This window comes from Rhea pennata, chromosome 3 (genome assembly GCF_028389875.1).
Source record: "Rhea pennata isolate bPtePen1 chromosome 3, bPtePen1.pri, whole genome shotgun sequence".
In the NCBI taxonomy this organism is placed as follows: domain Eukaryota; kingdom Metazoa; phylum Chordata; class Aves; order Rheiformes; family Rheidae; genus Rhea; species Rhea pennata.
The window spans coordinates 12,626,796-12,650,636 of record NC_084665.1 but is presented as its reverse complement, the minus strand read 5'-3'; the positions used below and the strand labels follow the sequence as shown (position 1 = coordinate 12,650,636).

At 38.9% G+C, this 23,841-nt stretch overlaps 1 protein-coding gene and 1 long non-coding RNA gene across 2 annotated transcripts; one reads left to right on the top strand and one right to left on the bottom strand.

Annotated features, from left to right (window-relative positions):
• Positions 1 to 3,171: 3,171 nt before the first annotated feature.
• Positions 3,172 to 17,125, bottom strand: FBXO28 (F-box protein 28). Its single transcript, XM_062571583.1, has 5 exons — positions 16,898 to 17,125; positions 10,443 to 10,552; positions 9,330 to 9,468; positions 6,660 to 6,855; positions 3,172 to 4,884 (listed from the first exon to the last, which is right to left on the bottom strand). The coding sequence occupies exons 1-5, from the start codon at positions 17,108 to 17,110 to the stop codon at positions 4,490 to 4,492; spliced, it is 1,053 nt and encodes a 350-aa protein (XP_062427567.1). The 5' UTR covers positions 17,111 to 17,125; the 3' UTR covers positions 3,172 to 4,489.
• A 697-nt stretch (positions 17,126 to 17,822) lies between these two features.
• Positions 17,823 to 19,123, top strand: LOC134139193 (uncharacterized). The gene is made up of 3 exons (XR_009958088.1): positions 17,823 to 17,907; positions 18,486 to 18,719; positions 19,049 to 19,123. It is a non-coding gene; the product is annotated as an uncharacterized LOC134139193 (long non-coding RNA).
• Positions 19,124 to 23,841: the final 4,718 nt, after the last annotated feature.

The window sequence follows — 23,841 nt, the reverse complement described above, 5'->3', positions numbered from 1 at the left end:
TATTAGCACTGCTGTCCATCACTCCACCAAAGACCTTCTCATCCATTGGTGTGATCTTGCCAAAAGAGTGAATGCAGCTACTGCTAAGAAAGGTTGCAGCTGATCACTAGGAGCACTGGAGAGGCGTAAGACCAGAGTTCAGTAGACAGAGACAGTTTCCTGCACTGCCAATGTGCATGTTTGTGAACATTCACAAGTTTCAGTATGGTAATTAAAGATCCTAGATTTATAAACTAAACATGCCATATCAGACAAAGACGACTTAAAAAAATGAGAAAATATGAAGTGGGAATGTTCAGGGAAGCAGAATTGCCCAAGGTTAAGAGAATTCCATGAAGTGCAGATAAGTTTGTTGTTCCTATTTAATCATTGAGTCTTCATGGCTTAAGCAGCTCATATAACAAATCCAGATTTATCGGGTCTTCAGTAAGCTAACATTTTTTTATCTGACATTTTCCCTTCAGAAGACAGGTAGATCTAGGACCTCAGTATGACTTCAGCTGGCACAAGGCTAGGACACGAATCCTAGAGCATTCAGTTGCACGTAAACCAGAGCTGGCAGTACATCGCTGTTTAACCAGGAAAGTGAAGCCCAGCTAGCTCTTGGAAGAGCTGAATCTCTTGGAAGAACAGAGAGCACGTTGACAAATGAGCTGGTCCAGGTACAGTGCAAAGTAGTACAGGAATGGAACTGCAGAGTACCAGAACTGTGCATGACTCGCAGGCATATTACCATAAAATACTCCAAACAATTTATTGCTGAATCTAAGAATAATCTATCACTGTAAATTGTCAATTACTTTCTTAAAACCAGCAGGAGCACCAAGGAATTACGTAATTTTCTCCCTATCTGAAAACAGGTATGACTAAATCTTAAACCATCCTATTTTCAAGAGGCCTTTGGTGCTGGGAATACCTTAAGCAATCTTAGTGCTCACCTATAGTTAACCATTAGAAGATCTCAGCAAGGCCAGCTAAGGTTCCGTCCAATAGTCTTACCTTTTATGTTAAGAAATTATGTGAAGACTTTCTCATAACGTAAGTGAACTTATACTAAGTTGTTAATGTGCTATGCTGAGAATATCAGATATTTAAGTCTACCATTAGTTTCTATCAGTCCTTCAATCTGAGAAATTTCTCTCGTTAAGCAGGTTGTCTTTCTCACTGCAAGGTTTTGACCGATTGCATTCTGTTAGCACTGGTTCAGAAGGTGCTTGCGTACTGCATTTACATGCACTCATACAAAAATCACAAGTTGTTGAATTTAGGGAGTGAGAGATGATTGTGAACAGCTTTGCCCTCAAAAAAGTACCCCTGTGCAACATTTAGTGTCTTGATACCATTTTCACCATATTCATTAGATACACTATACACTTCTGATATTTACACAGACTTCTGAAAAAAAGCTTCAGAGCCTACTATGAAGCAAAAATCAGTTAGTGAAGAAAGCTGCTGTTTTTAGTAAAGCAAAGCTACAAAAGAATTAACGCTAGTGTTAGAGTAAGAAACAGTTTTAAGCTATGTAAGATACTAACTACAGAAGACAGTATCTATCTGTACTATCACTTTCTCTTTTAGCTCTGAGCTGTTTAGTTTTAGCCCTTGATACACGTACAAAAACTGAACAATACTGAGTGATAGCTGTTTACAATCGTTTTTGGTATAACTTTATAAGCTACATCTTAGTCTCACTAGTTTAAGGCTCATTACCAGGCTAATCTTACACTGTGCTTTTCAGCGTTAGTATACTTAGCAATGTAATCTTGCATAGAAGTTCATAAATTGAGAATTGATTTAGCTTTACTTCAGCCTGTTCATCAACTTGTTTATAAATAGCACAATGCATCCTTGCATTTTAGGGACAGTATGATGTCAAAAATTAACATTGCAGCTGTTTTCTCAAAACTATTAGTTCATTCCGTTTTCTACGTTCTGTACCACTGACACATACTCTTGTCCGAAAGCCCTTCCAGGGACAGCTGATAAATGCTGACCCCTCCCATTTTCCTCCCTCTCTCCCCAGGAAGTCACGTAGCTCTGTTGTATACTTGGCTCTTCTCAAAGCTTGTAGCCCTCCCCCCCCCCATTAAGTTTGATGGGCCTGGTTCAATTTTACTGCACTTGGCAGCACGCAGATGGTCAGGATGCACCTGCTGACTTGCAGCACATACTGCTTCCTCAAGTTGAAGATTCCAAGTTGGCACTGTTCACAGAGAACATTTCCTATCACAATAGGCTATTCTTCTCTCCATCTCAGTGTACACATAGCTAGAGATTCACCAACGTAAATACATGCTACTCCTAATTAACCTAAAAACTATTTGTATGCTGGAGAGAGGGAAATTTGCTTGCATCTTCTAGAAATTAATAAAAAACTAAAGTGAAAGATTCTAGAGATGAATAAAACTTTTCAATAAACACACTTGACAGGTTTTTACTCATTTAGAAGTATTTAACCACAAGTATCTGGTAAAGTAATAAGCCCATTAAATGATACAAATGTGTATCATTTGGTACAAGTGAATTACAGCTATCATGCTAACACTTAGAATCACTCAAAGTTATTTTTTAAAAAGATGAAGGCACCTGCAGGTATTTTAACCAAACAGCTGATATCTATATTCAAGAGGTCTGTATGACAGTAAAAAAAATATGAGCTGTGGAAGACCAGTAAGAGCATACGGTCCTTTAGCAGTTTAACTTTCCCCCCCGATAACCTTTAATCATTTGCTCGATGCTTTGCTTAAAAAGAAACATACCTTTTTAAAAGCCTCAAACTAACAAACAAGTTTATTTCAGAATTAAGTGTCTGCCAAAAATTAGACATTTGCAATGGTACTTTGCAGTGTTGTTTCTGATATGAACTAATTATGATATTTTTAAAGTAAAACTTGAAGCTTTAGGTTTCAGGAAAAATGTCAGTTCTCATACGATTCTAGAACATTTGACCAGGTAATTCCTGATGTATTTGGTGACAAATACAACCACTATTTTATGCTGACAGCTACACAAAACATGAGAAATTTGCACTTTAACCCACTGTAATATTATCAGTATTTTAAACAGCTACAACTGCAGCATTTGTGTGTTTAGTGCCACACAAAATTGAATTCAGTACCACCTAAACCCAAAGCAGCATCTGATTAAAAAAAGGAAACATAAGTCAAATGATAAAGCTACATAGTTTAGTACATTAAAACAAGGACAATGGTATTTGTATAAGGTTCCAAAAATATACAGACGGGGGAAAAAAATCACTGTACACAACTCTGAGGTTGTTAAAGTGACCAGAAAGACTGAACAGTGCAAGACATGCTTTTCCAGTTACAAGCTCAAAACAGAAGTGCAAAAGAAATTAAAGCTTCGTCTGATGTGATTTACCTTTTAGGATAAGGAAAGCTAGAATATTGTCATCAGTATTACAGAGAAATCTCCACACATCCCCCCCAACACATACACACAAAATAGTTTAAGTTTTTCCATAAAACAGCATTTAATTCAAATGGTGTCCCGATGAGCTTGGTTATTGTAGGGACAGTTTGTCTAATTTTAATTGATGTTGGCCTATGAATCAAAGTGGTGCATAGGCAGCTTCTCAATTCTCAAGCTTTGGCTAACAGAACCTGCAATTTACAGGCTGCGAAAGTGGCAGATAGCCTGGCTTCAAACTCTCCTGCACTAGCCTCGTAAGACCACCTCATTGTAAGAAAGCAGTTGTGCTGAAAGCAGATGCTAAGTTATGGCTGAAGAATAAAGATTTGCTTTATAGGTCTCTACTCTCTTCCAGAGTTAAGAACAACTTCAGGCAAGTGCTTTTCGCAGGCTAAGCAGTACATGCACCTATCCATGCAAACGTAGAATATGGCTCCCAAGACCTAGAACTAGGGCGTGTGCATGTAAAGACTGGACAGAAGGCCCTTCCTTGTAAGTTTACAAAAATATATAGCCAATACCATAGCTTAAGAAGTCAGTTTTACTCACTACATAGATCCCAGAAAAGTATTAACTGCTTTTCAGACATTCCAGACAAGGTCACTTGTAACAAAAAAGGTCAAGTTCTCTAAAACAAGATTTAAAAAGTGGGTCTTTTCTTCAAGTGAACAGGACATCCGTTTGTAAGCTTAACTTTCTAGTCAGTTAAGACTGGATTTATTTAAGATTTTATGTGAATATATGCATAAACACAAATAAGTTTACTTTAAACACATCTGCACAGAAAAAAAGATTAACCCTTCAAAACATGATAGAGCAGGTCAGGTTAGTATGTATCTATTGCAAATCTTAAAGATCCTGTGAATTAGGCCCACCCAGACAGAAAGCAGGGGAAAAGTCTCAATGAAAGAAAATTACTGTTCAAGTCTAAGTGGCATTTTGAAGAGCCAGTAGCCTAAGTGACACCATGAAACTAGTCACAGTATCCAAACAAGCAGGGATCTGCTTGGGCTACTAAAGCAGTGTATCCTCCTGAAGGTGTGATTTTACTCCCACATTATTTTCTGTTTCGAAGGCGTTTCGATTTCCTAGGACAGTCTATGGATTCAGCTGCCTTCCTCCGTTTTCTAGGAGATTCTTCATTTGAGCCAGAACCTGAGGAATTTCCTACTGCACTCTCCATCACCTCTCGCAGTTTGCGTTCAAGCTCAGCCAATCGGGCATTCTGTTCACCTATGATTTGGGTTTGCTCTAGCAGTTTCTGATCTTGGTCTTGGAGTTGTTTCTGTTGTTCTTGCACTTTGGTGCGAAGCTCTGAGATTTCCCGCCTTAGCATTGTCACACCCGCACCGTTTGTCTTCACTTGCTGCTGGAGTTTGGTGACTTCCTGTCTCGAAGGGTTTTGTTTGGAGAATAGCTGCATTGTTGTCAGTGCTGCAGAAGGCCCTGGAACTTCAGAGAAAACAGTGATTTACTCTCTATACCTTTAAGACAAAAGCAGCAATTACGTCCCACTTTTCATATCTTGCTTACCCTACTCCCCAGACATGAATCTGAATACTGGCTGCAAATTATGTGAACATGTAAACAGAGTTATAGTTATTTAAGTGTATAACAAGAGATATGGTATTTCAGGGCACAACTAGTTTAACTGAAAATACCTAGATTTTCAGTAGGCTGGAAAACAGCTCATCATTCATTTTCTGCATGTAAGCCCCCTTTTGCTATATCAAATGTTATGTGGAGAAATTATGTGGCCAGCCAGACTTAATGTCACAGATGTTAAGTCAAAAAAACTCCAACATGGCTATAAATAAGACATATTACAGAATATATAAATATAATGCAATACATTTCAATATACATTTCAATCTAACTGTACAATTCTGCTGTCATATCTGTACTCAGGTGAAACCCTGTAATTTTGTGTTTTGGACTTTGACAAGGTATTTCAGTTTAACTTATTATTTAGAAAGAAGAGATTTACTTTCCCTGATTTTTTGCAGTCTCTTGCTTTTTGGGTCCTAAAATCATGATGGAGTTTGAGCTTATAAATGTTGTTTTCAACAAAGCTCCTGCAAATAGCTACTGTATGATTTCATTCACTTTTTCAATCATAAATTTCATTCTTCCAGTAATGTGGTGCAAGTAGGATGCAACTTTTAAGCACTATGAAGAAAGAATAGTCTAGAATAGTCTTGAACAATCACTTTAAGATACCAGCATAGTTAAAGCTATCTAACATTGAAGAGCTGCTGTTAGATAAGTATGTTCTTCCCTCAACACAAGATAGGCATTTTTGTGCCATATAAAGCCTTGGGCTTGACAAGTTGATTGACATCAGCTATGGTTTTGGGCAACGCTTCCTTACCTGAGAAACTCAGTGGAACTGACGTATAATTAAGAGGCTATAATTAAAAAGTAATAATACAGCTAAATGGATGGACAGGGCATATCAGAAACATCAAGCAGCTCCTACTGTAGACCTCATTTTTTCTTAAGTTGTAACTTTTTGTTTGTTTGTAAAGTTATTCTTGCAGAGAGCTTATTTCACAATCTAAGGTTCTCCAACAGTGTATGGAAAAAAGCTTTGTAGAGGGAAAACACTACAGTTCTTCTAACCTCTTGCTTGGGCCATTATATATGAGGCAACCGCCTCAGACTTTGGTTCACCTAAATTATAGAAAATGCCAGGTTATACAAAGAACTAATTTGTTTATTTATAGCCTGTTACTTTAACTGCCTTTTCCATATTACCCACAAATATTTTGCTTGTTAGTGCATAAATTAGGGCCCCAGGAAAGAGTAAAAAAAAAACCAAACCACACATCCAAGTATGTTATAACTCTCTGTGCACTACAACAGCTTAAGCTAATTCATCTGCTGACTGTACTAAAAATAAAAGTCATCTTGAGTTATCATCTCATGTGCCAAATTTCAACCAAGTGCAATGATAAAGTCTCATTCATTGGTGGCACAAAAGCGTTTGTTTAATGAATACACACTATGCATAATTATAACATACATTCAAGTGACCATTCTTTGGGTAGGACAAAGCTTCCTTAAATTTCAAGACAAACAGATTTAATTTAACATTCTTAAGAAACAAGTATCATCAATATGTATGTAATAAAGCTGATGTTTAAAGGAGGGAACTTTAAAAAGATGTGCTAAGAGTTTTTAAAGAAAAATAAATAAATAAAACTTAACTATGTTGGAATTAATACCTGGGGCAGCTCCTATGAGACGTCCTGATACATCTGACCCAGGCAGCTTTCTTTTCAGTATTGGAACAATCTTCTCATCAAAATATTCCATAGCCATGGAAGAAATGTCCCTTAGTTCTTGAAGAACTTCATGGGCTCTCTGAGGAGCTCTTGTGGAATTTACATACCTTAGTACACGATAAATTTCATCGATTACCTAGAATATTTAATAAACATTAGCATCTTCTGATAAAGGGAAGATTATTTCAGATCACTCCAGAAGCTATAGTGATGATGTACTTAGGCGCTTTTACTACACAAGTATTACTCTTGCATATCACACACTAGTTTTCTATCAGCTATTTGAAATGAAATGCTGTATTTCGTAGAACCAGAAATAAAGTTTTTCATACATTAGAGAAAACATTCACTCGATATATCACAGCAATTCTCTTCAAACTCACGAACTACTGCTCACTGTGTGAGATACTAATTAGGAACATTTGTTTTACTACATCCATACTTGCATTCTGTATTATATAACCTATACACAGTAGACATACATATTTCTTTTTGAAGAACCTGAAACAAGATACTGGAAGTCACACTGCAGCCAAATCTGCAGAGCAGTCACTCCCCAGCCAATCGTGAGGCAGATGTAACATGTGAATGTAACAGCAAGAATTATCACGCCAGTCTGAAGAGCTGCAAAAATACCTGAGTTCACTTGCATATATCTAAAATACTGCAAATCTAGATTAGGTCTAAAATATATTAATTATAAAATATTAATCCACAACTGGCAAAGAATATAAGCACCTTACTACGAGGCTTGAAAAACAAGTCCTTTGTTCAGGAGAGATAAGAGTTAATTATGAATCGCTAATTACGAATTACAATCTGAACAGGACAAAATAGGAGTGGCTACTCTCCTACTATAGAAACTACTGACATGGATAATTTTTTTGTATACAATTAAGAATGGCTGAAGAGTCTACTGAAAAATGAAGACCTCAAGAAATAAAAATCGTAGGTAAGACAATACAACTGCATCTTGTATTTTAATAAAGGAAGGTCATATAAAATGTTGGAAGAGCTAGACTGATGACCAAAGTGTCTCATCACCCAGCAAGCATACAAAATTCTTCTCTAATTTTTTTGATGTTTTAGCCTCTTAAAAATGACATCCTCAAAGCATTTTCCTGCTATCATCAACATAAAATCTTGCAGCAGCATTCTGTTATTGACCAGGAACCCTTACACAGTATGCTGAAACTCAAATCAGGATTCAGATATTCTAACATGAATTCAGGTCCTGAAATTTCTGTAGCAGCTTTATTCAAATGAAGGTTTACTGAGGGGAACAGGGCAGGTGAGGGGAAACCATAAACTGTAAGTAAATACAGTGTCTGGAATTTGCTTGACCAAAAAGTTGTGAACTGATGACTGTGCTGTGAGCAGCAGTGCTACCAAACTAGTATACTAAATGAAGAGGAAAATAAAATGTTTGTATTCAGATGTAACAGCTGAAAATAAATTCCTTATGACCCAGTTCCCACAAGGAAAATGGCTGGCAAGCTCACTTGCCCAATTCCTGCACACCCAAGGTCTAGCTTGACTACTGCCTTCCCTCCACTCCTGAAAAAAGCAATTAAGACAACATTTCTTTTAAGTACTCCATCAGCATGCGAGTATCAAGAACTTCTGGAATATTGCAAATATAAAGTCAAAAGAAAATAGAGAAATTAAGTTACTCTTAATCTTACATTTCATGCTGGCAGCCTATCCCTACTCTATACTGAAGGGAGAAATGTCTGCCATTCATCTAAATCCAACAGCTATCCCCTCAGTTTATCCCACTGGCAATTCAGTTACATGCCCACGAAGAATTACTATCCACATATCCAAACCTTATATGAAAGAGATCCATGAACAGAGCATTATGCTAATGTTCACAGACTTGATTCAAACCTGAGTTGTACCAGTCTTCCTCAGATTATGACTATGTCAAGTACCCTATAGACACCTCTGTTTTTACAGTCGATTGCCGTGACATACGTCTCACTTAGATAATTTTATTTTATATTGGCATAGTATTCTCAAATACCTCAGGTTGTTCAGCAGTAAATTTTGCTAATAATATTAGCAGAGCTTATCTGTGTTTAAAACTAATTTCATGTAGTGTACAAAAATAAACCATTTTAATACTAAATAGTGTTTCCACATACTAAATATCTTAATCTAACTCAGACCTCTAAGAAAGGTGCTTAAAGTCTTCCTTATGGTACATAATTCAGGAATTCCTTCCTGAATTCTTGGTGTTGTACATAGTCTGAACTACTATCTTCCGATGACCTGGCCTCCAGCTGTTTTATACAATTACAATTCAGACTTTAAACCTACATATCTTCTATGCTTCTTGTAAAAGGATGTATATTCTGCAATTCAAACATCAAAATTAAGAGATTCAAAGGGGAAGCAGAAATCAAGTTAAGAAACTGATACTTAGATATAGTCTGGTTCATTCACTTCACATTGCCTTTTAAAGCAGAGTTTTGGCTTGTGTGTTTGTAAGTATCCAAAACACAGTTCCAGATTATATGCATTTTTTAGCTAGGACAAATTTACTTGAAGTTATGGTTTTTTAAAAAAACACAGATATACATTTGCATAATATAGTTCACATTTTACCTTTCCAGGTATGAAGCAGCAGAGATTAGAATCCACATACTTCATGAAAGTCATATTTAACAGAGAGAGTCTTGTTTCTACTGCAGCAAGGATGTCTGCATGACGAGCTAATGAATGATTTCTTCTTTCTGACTCCCGTCTAGGAGACAGACCATTAAGTGACACAGATTTAACAATGAGTCAACAAAATAAAACTATAATAATCGCTCAATTTAATTGTTAAAAGCCTTTTGAGGTTTGAAAATGTAAGCACTTAAATTAGCTATGTCTTTATGGAAAGGTTGATAAAGATAAGAACCAGCTAGTAACAGTGCAGCATACCTTCTTAGACAAAATTTGTTCCCTAAATAATTATTACGAGTTTCATGTGACCTATATACTCTGTATGTAATTTAGGACACTATTCATAAACAAGCTTTTAGTACTAAGTAGCAGTAGACACTGAATCTGTAAAAATATTTTATGGCCCCATATTCCTACAGTTAGTATTCCAACACAACTGACAAATTAAATTTATTACTGCTTGCTACTAACTTTAAGTAGAGATCTAAACATTTGTGACAACAGATATCAACATTAATAGCATTTAGTTTCTTCTCCCTGAGAAATCTGATGGGACAGCAGGAGATGCATTTACTCACTGAAAGGGGGAGAAAAGACATTGCTTTAGAATGAACCTTTAGCTCCCAGTAACGCTCACATGTCAACCCCCACTCCTCTTCCTCCATTTATTCGTTGTCACTGAAGCATCTTGCTATTTTAAGCAGAGCTATAGGTAAGTCATCATTGAAGGCAGTCTGTCTTAAAAAGGAATGGTATGTATCCATTCCAGAAGAGTTGAGTAATACAGGATCTTTCTTTTCTCTGGTTAAAATTCCAGAGACACTTTCCAAAATTCTAGCTCTTGGTGTACTAAAATTACATTCATCCACATCATTATTTTGTAACTGGATCTTAGGTTTACGTGCTTTTGGAAAACAAAAGAAATTAAAACAAATATGATTCAAATTTTCAGGCTACATGAGCTGAGTTAGCCAGCAAGAGATTCCTTTTCAGTATTATGCTTAAAATAATCTAACTGATTTAGGTTTAACAGTTTTAATTGGTACGTACCTTGGAAGCTGTGCTTTAACTTGTTTTTGACACAAGTTGTGGTATCTTTCCACTTTCAGGAATCCTTGATTTAACATTCGCTGGCAAACCAAGTCCATTCGCTTACAAACCTGTATTTAAGTAAAAAGAATAAATTAAGTCTCAAATAAAGCTAAAAGTCACATTTACTGTTATCTTAACCAGACTTGATCAGTTTTTCCTTCTTTTCAAGGAGCAGAGATTGCAATTCAGCTTAACACATCACCATCTCTAATAATGATCAGGAACTTCCAAAAAGAAACAGCTATGTTCTGTGAAATTCATAAACTCATCTCCTGACACTGCCTAAGACAGTAGGCTGAATTCCACCCATATGTAAGCAGATTCAATTCCTCTCTGATTTTAATGGAAATTGCAACCACCTGTGCCTGGCTTTTAGCAGGGCCTCCAGAGTGATGCTAGTAAGGTTAATATTTTGTAGTCTCAAAAATAGAACCCACCAACAAGAAATCATAATCATTTTAGTTCAACATTTAGGGTTTATGTTTTTGGAGACAAGAATTAAAAACTTACACAGTACATGCAAGGGAAATAAGATAACACTTCCTATAAAAAGTCTTTTCTCCTGTAATGGACTCCTTTATTTCCTGTACTTAATTTTTGCACAGCTTTAGGGAGAAAGGCTGTTAATAGCTGCAGAAGCTGGTAAAGCTGATAAACCTTCACAAAGTAACCAGTGACAAGACAAAGTCAGTATGTAAGAAAGGTTAGAGCACTTGCAGTTAGTGGTTCTGAAGAGGCAAGAGCTTAGTGCACCAACTCTGTCCTTTTTAATTATTATTTTTTGTACTATAGACTGCTCCCAATATGATCCCACTTTCCAAAGGATCTTTACTCTTTTTTTAAACAACCATTTCTTCTCCTCCATACACTACTCAGTTCTATAGCTTGAGGAAGAAGATGCTGATCTTTCCTTGAAAAGTCTGCAACTATTTTCTGTTTATATGGAAGTGACTGCTTGAAGATGATCTACTTTCTGTGAGTCTTTCTGTAGTCACAGCATAACTTCTATGAGCGAGCAATAACCCTTTTCAAGCAGATCTGTCTTAACAGACTGTTAAGCAAAATTGCTGTCAATCTGTCTGGTCCTTTGTAGTAGATCCTCCTTGTTAACATAAATGATGAGAAGGGTTAGCTACAGAATCTCAGTACACTTCCCCCCCCCACCATTCACTAGAATCAGTTAAATTATTTCCAGTATAGAAAAAATAATGCTGGCCCTTCAGTTATGAGAAGGGGGAACTTGTTAGAATTCTTTCAAGATATTAACTGCATTAGTGATGCCCAAATCTGATACGGCTTTTGAGTATAAAGTTTAACATCTTATTTCAGTTCTAATGATAATGAATCTCTAAACGAGGAACTGGTACCTGCACAAAGGCTATGGTTAGCTATGCAATGATTCAGCACAAGAGAAAAACAATCCTAGATACATCACTAGGGGCAAATTCAGTAAAAATAAAGCAATTATAATTATGTTTATACTGACATCTAGTGGCAGAAAGTACCTTCCAGTGTGTTGAAGCCCTCCCACATCAGAGGCAGCTGGCCTCAATGGATAAAATGAATTGCACTAAGTTTTTATATATTAGATTTTCTAATCTCACTCATTTGGTTAAGCTTCTCAGCAACTGTTTGAGAGAAGTTAAGACTTATTTACTCCAATTTCTGGACACTACCCATATTTGTGCCAATAATCAATCTAGAACCCAATGCTAAACAGACCACAGGCACCACCAGAAAACAAAAGTGCTCGTCTACAATGTATTTTACCAATCAGCCCTTAATTCTCATCTGGTTCCTGATGACATAATTTAAAACCATATGGTACCTCAAGTTACCAGAGTAACATACTTGTTTTAAGATTGCATAGTCAGCACTCATACACAAAGTAGCATTTCCACACTTCAAAACGTTTGTTATTAGTCCAAGACAGTTTCTGATTCTAGCAATTTCAATGGACCATAAGCAAATCAAAAGTTTAAATGTATTCATGTTTATATTTGCCAGTTTTTGCAAATCTTTTCTTATTGTAGCCATAAAGCCAAGAGAGCCCAAGTTTCCTCAAATGTCAAGTCCAACTAGAACACTGTGCTCAAATTCCTATGTTAGAAAGTTATTCCAAGACCAAGTGAAGTTGGTTATGATGGTGACTATATAGTATAAGTTTGTAAAAAAGAACAAATTTTCCACTTCATTTGCAAACAGACTAAACTGACACCGTCTCCTAGAGGATTACCAGCTTCCCCTTCCTCAAGGATGTGTTATTTCTTCCAAGATTCACTAACAGATGACCAGTATCAAAACAGAAGGTAAAATATATTGAGGTATTTTGATTCAATACATATTCTTTTTCTTTGGTAGTTAGAGGCCACCCAGACCACATTTCGTAAGGCCTTTCTGGGGTGAGGTATAAGTCAGTGACAAAACGTTGATGACTTCAGCAAGAAGCCTTAAAATAGAAGTGCCTGTAAATCCAGATTTACTGAAACTGCAGGAAGATTAAAACCATGCTGTCCAAAGGATATCAGTCTTTTTTCATGGTCTCGAGAAAAAAAGTGCAAGTTTACTGCAGAATTTAAGACATTTATTACATGCGTCCAAATCAAAGACAAAGTTCTCCTCAGAGAATACATGGAGGCAGTTACGGATTATTTGTGTCTAATCGCCCGTGCTGTGGTAAGAGCCTGAATGGAAGTGTATTTCCAGACTCCTATCTGAGTGAAAAGAAACTAGAATATAAGGATTTCATTATTATCCCACTCTGAAAGCATCCAGCTCTGATCCTCTTGGTTACCTCTATCTTTAAAAATATTTTTAAAACAGCGTAAGTTCTACTGTTTTAAGACAACTGGCAAAAGTTTACATCGCCACTACTGCAACCTATTAGATGGTATCCAAGTTCCAAACTGACATTTAAACAGAATCCTTTACTAGAATCAGCATTATTCAGCATTTTCAAATGTTGTGTCTCAGAATTATGAGTATCTCTCCTAAACATAGATGTCAGCATATTTAATAGAAAACGGTTACATACTACTATTTAAGTGGAATTTAAAGCACTTTACAGAATGCGGTTTCAACTCCATTTTATAGCCTGGGAGTTAGAAACATAAGTCAAATTACTTGTTCCAGGACAATGGCAAAGCATGAATGAAAACGTAGAGCCATTCACTTACTCACAATACGTTTCCTATAGAAAAAACTGAAAGATGGTCTCAGATTCATAGTATTTGTATCTTTTATTATGTGCTTTTCTCAAATTACTTGTCCTTCTTTCCCATAAATTAGTTAACTCAGAGCTGCTGTACAGTCACTAAAATACAGTAAAAAAAATCAGTGCCACTGTACAAACATTAGAAAAAAAAAAGGCATAGTAAAGGAAGCCTTCAAAAGCCGGAAGGTGAGCTAGCTTCCTCATCAGAAAGCCTACGAGTCTGTAGGTTGTCCAGAATGTTACAGATTCACGCATAATGATGAAATCTTTGAGGTTTTCCACCTTTTCTGTGTTTCTCTTATGACAATATTTTGGAAGAAGTGGATGAAGCAAATATTTGAAAGGGCAGAGAGTCCAATGCTACTGCTTTCCTCTTACTCACTTTATTTGAACAAAAGTTTGAAAACTCAAGATTTGCATTAAGGCATAATTTCAGACATGATTGTATTCTGAATACCTACTTGTTTAGTCTCCATTACTTTAGATCTACTTCTCTGCTTAACCAGTCAGCTGCTTCATTTAGGCTTTTAAATGCGGTAACATCAGGAATAGCAGAAGGCATTATGCTCAGTGAAGTATAGCAAGTGCTTCTTTGTGCAGGGAGGGGACCATGGTCTTGCCTTGCGGCAATCATAAGCAGGAAACGTTCTTTACTTCATCCTTTAGTGATAGAAAAAGACTTATGGATCTTAAGCCTTAGATTATGCTTCTCATTATGCTCCGTATAACGCAAGTTCCTATCTCTATTTTAATCTGAAAACTTGCTAATGTTTTATGTCCTCCCACCTAGCCAATTCCTCTGTCTTCTTGCAGGCAGTCTAGCTTCAGTATTGGTTCAAGTCAAAGATTTTGTACAGATCAGTCAACTAGGGAGACTCAGAAAGAGATTAGGACATTCCTGCAGTGTTGGGATTCAGAGAGTACACTGAAAGTGATCAGTTCAGGCAAGCCATATTTTGTGCTAATATATGATTAAGCTTTGTTTAGGTTGATTGAGATCCTGGATCACCTCTTCCTTCCCCAAGACACTTTAACCCCTTGGAACATGCCATTCCATATGATGAGGCTGCTTTTGAGCACATTTTAAATAAGTGCACGAGATTTAAGCAATTTAACTCCTGTCACTCAGTTAAATTGCTCCTGCAATGTGTTTTTACCAGAATACTACTCAGTATCAGATGTATTCATTCATCTTAAGTAGCTCAAGTCAATTTTCAAAGAGAAAAAGCATCTACTGATTGTTTGTGCAAGACAGATCTCAGGAGACACTTGTATACTTCCGCACTAAGTCTAATGGTAGCCTTTAAAAATCTGAAAACTATGAACTTATACCTAAGCATTACTACTTTTAAATGCTACCTTAACTCCAGAGACTGTTGACAAAGAATTAAACAAAACCTCTAGCCTACTAATTCCTGTTCAGAGCCTTCAGTGAAAAGAAAAAAGAACATTTTTAGTTTTGAATGGCCACCTGAAAGACTCAGGTGATCAAGTGCAAGCAGTTACGGGTTACACTTTTGACTAGGTCAAACTAGAAAGGCTGTGGTTCTTTACATCAGCACTGGTTAACAAATTTATTAAGAAACTTTTGAGAAGAAAGTATGCCTTCTGATATGTAAAGGTAAGTAAGGGATTTGATAGAGATTAAGCTTCTTGGCTGTCACTGAGTAAGACATTAGAAATGTGAAAAGACCAGTTGTACAATTTTCTTCATTTTGCATCCAGTATTGTTCCATGTGTGCCTAAGTCTGTATTTATCCAGTCTGGTCTGGCTTGTTTCTGAAGCTTCTGAAAGTGCCAGTCTTTTTCCAGAAATTTAACTCAGACGTGCTACAAAAGATAGATGTTTCTCTTTTTAAGGAGTATAAACAGCTCTTTAGTCATTAAATCACCATCTTTCCTATTCTGAACTGCACTGCTGTCAAAGCATTGTTTACAAACATAGACTTAGCTTTACAAAAAGAACAAACAAAAACCCAGGAAACTCACTGACTGACTAGCAAGTTTCCACAGGTATTATCATTTTAAAAAAAATGCAACAGGAAAGTTGCAGCAAAGGGTAGTGCCTAGTGTTGTAATATAGGCCATACAACACTAAGCGCATCCAAACAGTACATGTACTTTCCTCTCCCCTCATTCAGACTGTAAATCTTCAAAGCAGAGGCTGCAGTCCAAAACAGCAGTACTGTTTTTATTCCCCAACAAGTCTACTACCTACTCTCACAGAGGAAACAAATAAACAAACAAAAAATCCCATCTTTTGAGATTAGCTGATTGGCAGCATGCTAGAATTTGAGTATCAGTGTGCTTGGCACAGTATGAATAAGAACAGGGTTTCTGACTGAAGAGCTTTCAGTTTCAGTTTAAGAAGTTAGAGTCAGGATGCTAAACGTGAGGTTGCTGATCCGGCATGCAGAAATACGCTTGTAATATTAGCCAGTTTAGACTAATCTACATTCTTAAAATAAAAACAGCACAGTGCACGCAAATTTACTGACGGTTACACCAGCCTTGTATTAATTCCCTCACTACTACTCCATTTATGAGCTCATAAGAAATTCAGCAAGAGAACAGTTCATCATATTATGACACAGTTTACATGAGGTTCCTGGCACGCAAAGATTGATATACACTGGATCTCCTCAGCGAAATCTCTGACACTTGACCTTTTTTGGCATTATAAAGTTTGTAGGTGGAGGTAATATCTTTTATTAGATCTACCAGCACATCTAGAAGAAATAGCCAGCCTTTCAGGCAGACAAGGGATTTCTTAAGTCTTCTCTTTTGCCCCACATTTATTTCTAGACAGGGTATGGTTCTTGCAGCAGCAGTCTCATTTCCTACACCTGTAGGCTTAAGGTCTATAAGTAAAAATAAACACATAGATGAGACACAACACACTAGCCCCCCAGGATAAACAGCCACTAGGAGAAACAAGTCTCCAGCAGCCCTCTAATTTTTACAGGGCATGAGGAAATGAGAGAAACGAGGCAGCAAAAGCCTGCTCGAGACAGACGTAGAGGCATACCCGCACCCCCCTCCGCGCCGCCGCGCCGGAGGGCGGGCTGGGCAGGAGGCAGAGAGGACCCCCGGCCGCCTCCGCGGCGAGGACGGCGGCCCGGCCGACACCTTTCCGCCCCGAGGCCGGCGGGCTGCCCGCGGAGGCGCCCCGCGCTCGCCTCCCCTCCCCAGCCCCTACCAGGCGGAGCTGGCTCGTCTCGTCGTAGGACAGGAAGCCGAGGATGCTCTCGATGGCCACGATGGGCAGCCCCACGAGCGTGTTGCTCTGAGGCGGCTGCTCCAAGGGCGCCGGGGCCCCTTGGGGCTGCGGGACCGGGGGCGGGGAGAGCCGCGCCGAGCCCACGGCGCCGCCTTCCCCCTCCGACAGGAGCCGCTCCTCCGCCGCCGCCATCTTGGGGTCTGTCCTTCCTCCGCTCGGGGAGTGGAGCGAGACTTCCTGTGACGGCACTTCCGCCCCCTGTGAGCGGGGCGGGGCGGGGCGGGGCGGGGCGGGAGGCCACGCCCCCGGCGCGCCCCGGGGGTCGGCAGAGCGCGGGGCGGGGCCGCGCCGGGGCCGTTGGCCGTTGGCCGTTGGCCGTTGGGCGTGGCGGAGGGTGGCTCCGGGGTGGCTCGGGGGGCGCCGCCCCAAAAGGGCGTGCGCGTGGCTAGGAGAGCCCGAGCAGCCGAGGGGGCTCGGCGGCGGTCCCGAGCGGTGGGGCGCACGCACGGGATAGCGGAGTTAAAGCTGTGAAACTGCGGGACTCGGTCATGGCCCAGGGCGGTGGCGCGTAAAGGCGCGAGTAGGGCCGAGGGCCTGGAAGCAGCGTGCGGGTCCCTCCTCAGGCTGCTGGGTGGGAGGATGCCCCAAGGGAAACATTGCTGCGTGTCCAGCGCAGTCGTGCCACAAGCAACCCCCACAGGCCGTGCGTGGGAAAGGGACGCTGAGCTCCATAAACCTGCAGCTGGACCCCACTTGATGGTTTTTTGTGGGCTAGCCCTGCGCTGGCCATCGTGAAGCTCCACATTTGGTGTTTCTTACTCTGCAGAAGGAGAGAAGCAAGAGTGGGGTTGTCAGAGGATGCACAAAGCACCTCCGAAAATTTCAGAGCTGCCAAGAGGTCTAGTGGCTTTTGTTCAAGGACTCAAAAGCGCTCCCTCAGTGCCATAGGAATAGCAGTGGCAGCGCAGAAACCACTGCAGCTGGGGAAGGTGAGGCTGAATTTCAGAGAGCGAGCTGTGGTAGGGAAGAACACCTCTGTAACCCTGAAGTGAAGGGCAGCTGCATTAGGCTTAAAATTTGAATCAAAGTCTTTATTATGTGTACAGTTTTTCAGAGGATAAGCACCCTCCTTTTATTTCCGGCCGAGATCTCCCTGGATGGGATGCTCTGTGTGCGAGGCTTAGGTGCGATGAGTTCACTGCGCTGTGCGCGGGCCCTGGGATCAGCCCCTGGGGATCAAAGCCTGCCACCTTGCTAGTTGGGACATTAGTCAGGAAGCCAAAGACCCAGAATGAAATAAATTCTCTTTTATATGCTTTCAATTCTGTAAATTAGGTTTCTTGGATGTCACTGCTGTATCTGGAGTTGCAAAGGGATGGGGTGGGACCCTGAGCTGTTTCTAGAACATTCCCCATTGCTTCTGTGTGTTGTCATGGACTCCATGAATGGTCATTTCATTTTAACACCATTTTAATCTGTCAGAATTTGGTACACCTGTTGAGGAGTATGGTGCCAGCCTCCTTTTGCCCTCCACCACGCGTCCTTACTGCTGTGTTTGTGTCAGCAGTGTTGATGCCCATGTTGGAAGAGGGAACTGATCCTGCTGGAAACTGACTTCCGAAAGAAAATTGCTACATGGACGCTAGAAGTGACAGGAGCAAAGGTGTGGGGAAAAGCAGCAACACGGCTGGGGAGGAGAGTGGTCCCACTTGTTGCACCGCCGGCTCCGGGGTAGTCTGGCTTCTCATTCTTTCGGGGCTAATGCACTTGCTGCCTGGACATTCCCTGGAGAGTCTTTCAGGTAGGCTGCTACTTTCTGAAGGTTTATCTCAACATGATTTAACTCCCTGCTTTCCCTGAAAGCCTACCTGGAACCTCTCTATCAACATGTTTGCAACTGGGAAAGAATTTACTTGGGAGTAGGGAAAAAGCAAGGGTAAGCCTGTATGCGTGTCATCCTAATGGCACTCCAAAAATGTGGGCTGAAATTAATATTTCCTTTTTGGGAGCAGAACGCTATGTGCCTTATATGGATTTGGAAGTGTTTTGCTTCCCTCCCACCTCATTAATGCTGCTGTAAAATGATCTGGCTGTGTTAGAACAAGATTTTTTTTTCCTGTTTGATTTCAGGACCTGATCGCCTTTCACATGCACGCTCTGCAGTTTAAAACACACGAGAATTCTTCATAAATTTATGGCTTGACACACAACATTTAAGCTGACAGCATATTATATATTTTCTGTTAGTAATTGTAACATATGTATAGCTTTTTAGTTAATAAATCTGTTTTAGTAAATAAGCTAATTCTGTGGACTTCCGAGTTCTGGCTCACATTGTTATGCAGTTAATATTGTGTCTTTTTTTGAGCATTTATATTAATCTAGGTTGTATTAATTTGCAAAAACACATATCATGCTTATGTGCACAGAATTCCCATGACAGATTTGCTTGTGGTTTTTCAGTTGCTATTAGGGATAGCAAGAAGACAGATATCTTAATATAGCTCCTGAAAGGGATTAGATAAAGTTATTTAGATTGTTGTGTGTCAAGTAACATACAAACTCTAAGTCAATGATTACAGCTAATGCAAGATACATAACTTTGTTTACCTTATTTCCGTTACTACTCATTTAGATTTCTGCAGTGCTTTTAAGATTTAAAAAAATAGTGAAATAATCTTAGTTCTAATTATAGCATGTCATAATGATAGGTATGTTTGGACTGAATATTTAGGGAACATTTCAGTGACTTCCAAGAAAGATGTTAGGGGAAATGCATTATTTTGCCTCTTTAAAACAAAAGTTCTCATAATTTTATTTATTTTGGGGGTAGCAAGGGAGAAATTCTGATGTTTCTGTACTTTGGACTAGGAATATGAGATTTGGAAGGAAGGCCCCATGGGCCAAGGCTGTGTGTTTTGCTCTCTCTGTAATGTGCAAAATTTTATGGGGTCATACATCCTTGTAAAAATCTCAGTAATTGTCTTAAAAATTGCCAGTGAAATTCTTAAATGTATCTGTATTGAACAGATTGAGCCTCTCACAGCTGCTGCATGCTTGTAGGACCATATGTATGTCATGCTCCCAGACCAATTGAGTACAGTCCATTCAGGATAGCAGGGCTGTGTGAAATTTTGCTGAGAGTAAGTAGAACATTCCCTATGTACTTTTTGTTGTGGCAACCAATGCCAAGAAGGCATGATGAAGAGGAAGGAGTTTAGCTCAAATACAAAGAAAGTGGTAAACATTGAATGTAAGGAAGGATAAGAATTGGAGTGGAGAAAGTGAGAAGCAGGAGCGAAGAAGTGGAAGTCTAAGAAGAGAGGAATAAAGGGAGATACAGCATCAGAAGTTGGAGGTGAAGGAAGCTGTGTGGTTAGGTCGAGAACTGTAATGTTAATGAGGAGTAGAGGCACAAAGAGGAGTAATGTGTTCAAAAACTGAGGATAAAAGCAGAAGTTGGGTGGGAGGAGAACAGATTTGTTTCATTAAGTTACTTTAAGCAATAGAAAAACAGAAAAGAACCCACAAGGCAGGTTTTCTTGTCTGGGGTAGTGATAGTTTGCTCACTTCATGAATCTGAAGGGTTTTTTTAACAGATGCTAAATTTAAAAGAGGATCTTTATATTGGAGCTGTCACATTTTTGTTCAGGCTGATGGACACTGAGGCCAAGTAAAGTTTAAGGCAAAAAATTAATGCATAAATTTGGTGCCAGGCCAGATCCAGACAAAACACTGGGCCTGATTTTGTTTATAATGCAGAGCACTGACATCTGGGGATACCCAGGGACAGTGACTTCAGAGCCTGAAAAGAAGGCTTCAAGAGACCTACAAGCAAGCTGCAGAAGATCAAACAGGCAAGAGTCTTTATTCTGGTCTGTTTGAATCTCCTGCAGCTTGTGTATAGGTCTTATAGGTCTTGCTTATATGTGCATAACAGGAGAACTGAAAAAAAATAGCTATATTAAAATTTCCTTTCAAAATGTTCTTAACATAAGCAGAAGTGTAAATTTACAGATTTATGTTTTGCAACTAAGACTCATGGTGCTTTTGATCCTGTAACAAGTGCTTTAAAACAGTATTTATTGTCATATGGAGTCATAACTTCAGATTGAATGTAAGCCCCATTTAATTAAATAAATACAAATATTTAAATGGATCCTTTGTTTAACTAGTTTGGGTCCAAGTAGTGCTGTGTATTGTATTAAAAAGCTGAGATACCACCTCTAAAATATACATCTACATCTACATTTATTTGTAGTACTGTACCATACAGTATTTGATAGTAATAATGCGACCAAAAGCTTATTATCAAGATAGATCTTCCTATCAAGATACTAAAAATAAGATGGAATAATAAGATCAAGAGGGACAAAGGTATGAGGCTCGCTTGCAAATGAAAGGTAATGGCAAAAGGAGGATAGATAGAAGTTGGTGAAAGAGAATACATCCTCTGTACTTTTCTCAGCTAAAAGTGTGAGCACCAGAATGATCTTCATTAGTTGCTGTAGACTAGGCATGTTGCAGTCAGGCATTTGTTCAATACGGTTTTCTGTTACAAGTTTCAAAAAAAATTAACTAGAAGTGTATTCAACTCCATAAGAAAGTCGAGGTTTGTGGAGCTGTAAAGTATTTAATAAGTAAACTGATGTATTTAGGGGAGAAAGAAGCAAGGTTTCAGACAAATAACCTGTGTGTTTTCTTGGGTTCAAAATACTTTCCTTGAAAAAGAGCTGCATGATCAAGCACTGGATAGCATGCTGTCATCATCTGGTTACATATCCTCACACAGCTGTGCTTAGAAAGGAAGCGCAGTAAAAAAAGGCTGGATAAAAAGACAGGAGGTTTTAATTAATTACATGACTTCTGCAACTTTTTTAATATTTTTTTTTCTTGTAGGATGCTGGCAAGATCTAGGGTGAAGAACCATTTCCAGCATTAGAGGCTCAGTTTTGCTGTTGGTTACCTTGATGTCAGTTCCAATGAATTCCTTTGACTTTAATATATCACATTACATCTGCACTCTGATAAAGAGCATTTGGTGAAGACACCAGTAATAGCCCTTGTGCTCAGCAGTTCAACTCAGTGAAGCATGAGCTAGATCAACAAGCATGATGTGCACCAATAATGCTGTTGTATAAAAAAAAGAAGGCTCCCAAAATGTGTGTGTTTCCCCTTAAAGGCCACGCTCCTGTGTCTGTTAGGGTTAGCTAAAGCAGAAGCACAGGATGACTGCAGGTCTGTGCAAGGACGTGCAAAGAGAATATGTAAATTTACTGGGAGAATATGTTAACAAAGAGCTCAGTTCTGCAGTTCCTTTACAAAGAAGAAGAAATTGCATGATGAAAATATTGAAATATTTGTGTAGTTTATGAAGTCTCTGATTTCATTCTCTCTTGACTCCAGAGGGACTGCTAGCATGAGCTAAGCCTGGCTTCTTGGCAGCTGAGAAATTGGGAAGAGGCAACAATAAAATGGCAACGTTACATTATTCTCCACCTTCTCTAAACATCCAGCTGAGACGAAGTTTCAATGCCTGTGTATGGCCAGTTAGTATCATAAGGTTTCTGCTAAGGAGTAGGATTTTGATCACAGAATTCCTGTTAGCAAATCTGAATATGTATATGCTTAATTAGCACGTTTTTTAGTTCCTTCCCTGTTCTTCCTCACTGACTGATTCCCTTATGGGGCTGGGTGAGTAGCTGCAGGCAGACAAGGCTTTCTTGCATTGCCTTAATTGCCTTAAACAGACATTTTGTTTCAGAGAGTCTTCTATCAGGATTTATGCTGAAATGAATTGACAGAGATCCAAAGTGAGATCAGTGAATATAATTTAATTATTGAGAAGAATGGCAACTGTGTATGATGCATACAAAACACTAATTTGTACCAGCCTGAATTTTTTTTCAGAGACTGGTTACTAATGGAAGTTTATTTCTCCTGTCTCTAAGACACAGAGCAGACTTGCTTTAGCTGGCTGGTTGTCTTTCTATTGAATTATCTGTGGAAAAAATCCTGAAGAAGATTAAGGAAGAACTTGAGAAAATTAAAATGTTATTCTAGCAACTGACTTGAGAAACTGAAGAAACTTTAGTTCACTGAAGTTGAATTATTTCTGGTTGATCTGGAAGAAATGGAAGACTATTATTTACTGTGGGTGGTGCTTCCATACAGGGGTATTACTGTCACTTTCTGCTTTTATAGAATCACTCTTTAAAACTGGTGTTGAATTATCAACCTAAGAACTGAATAGGTTACAGCAAAATTGATGCAAATTTCTAAAGTACTTGCTGGGTGCTGCTGGTTTCTGGGTGCTACTGGATCTTTATTTATTAGTTTATTAATTAACATGACTGCATATATACTTAGCATCATGCGTGCATGAGTGGCTCTCACAATTTTGGATCAGGGAATTAGTTTACAGAGAGTATGCAAATTAAGGAAGAAATACTTTTTAATTCACTTTTTTTTTTTTTTTTTTATTTTTTTTTTTTTTAAGTTACAGAGTCTGGGCCTGAATCTCCATTGTCTTATGTCTCACATAGCTGCTTACATCTGTTACCAGTTCGCATGTACAGTGACCAGTGTCAGTTGATATTGGCTTTGTGCAAAAGTAAATGCTTTCACAAGGCAGCAAGCAGCCCTTCATGCTTTTAAGTGAGATAAATATGACTCAGTTATTACTTGTGTTGGGGAAAATAGTTTGTGTTTGAGCTGTGGTGTTGGAATTTCACAGATTTTTTTTTTTTTTAGATTTTAATTCAATATCATCTGTGTGTAAGCATATGTATAGCACAGCTAGAAAGGAGTTCATCTGACAACAAAACATACCCTCCAGCCAAAAACCAAATCATTTGGGCAGGGGCATGATGACAGTGATGTTCCGTATGAAACATGCACTGATGACTCGCTGAAGTGGATTA

Coding starts and splice junctions, on each gene's coding strand:
- FBXO28 (XM_062571583.1), bottom strand. CDS start 17,110: ATGGCGGCGGCGGAGGAGCGGCTCCTGTCGGAGGGGGAAGGCGGCGCC. Junction 9,469..10,442: donor GTTAAAGCACAGCTTCCAAG/GTACGTACCAAT, acceptor TCTGTCTCCTAG/ACGGGAGTCAGAAAGAAGAA. Junction 6,856..9,329: donor GCTGCTTCATACCTGGAAAG/GTAAAATGTGAA, acceptor TAAATATTCTAG/GTAATCGATGAAATTTATCG.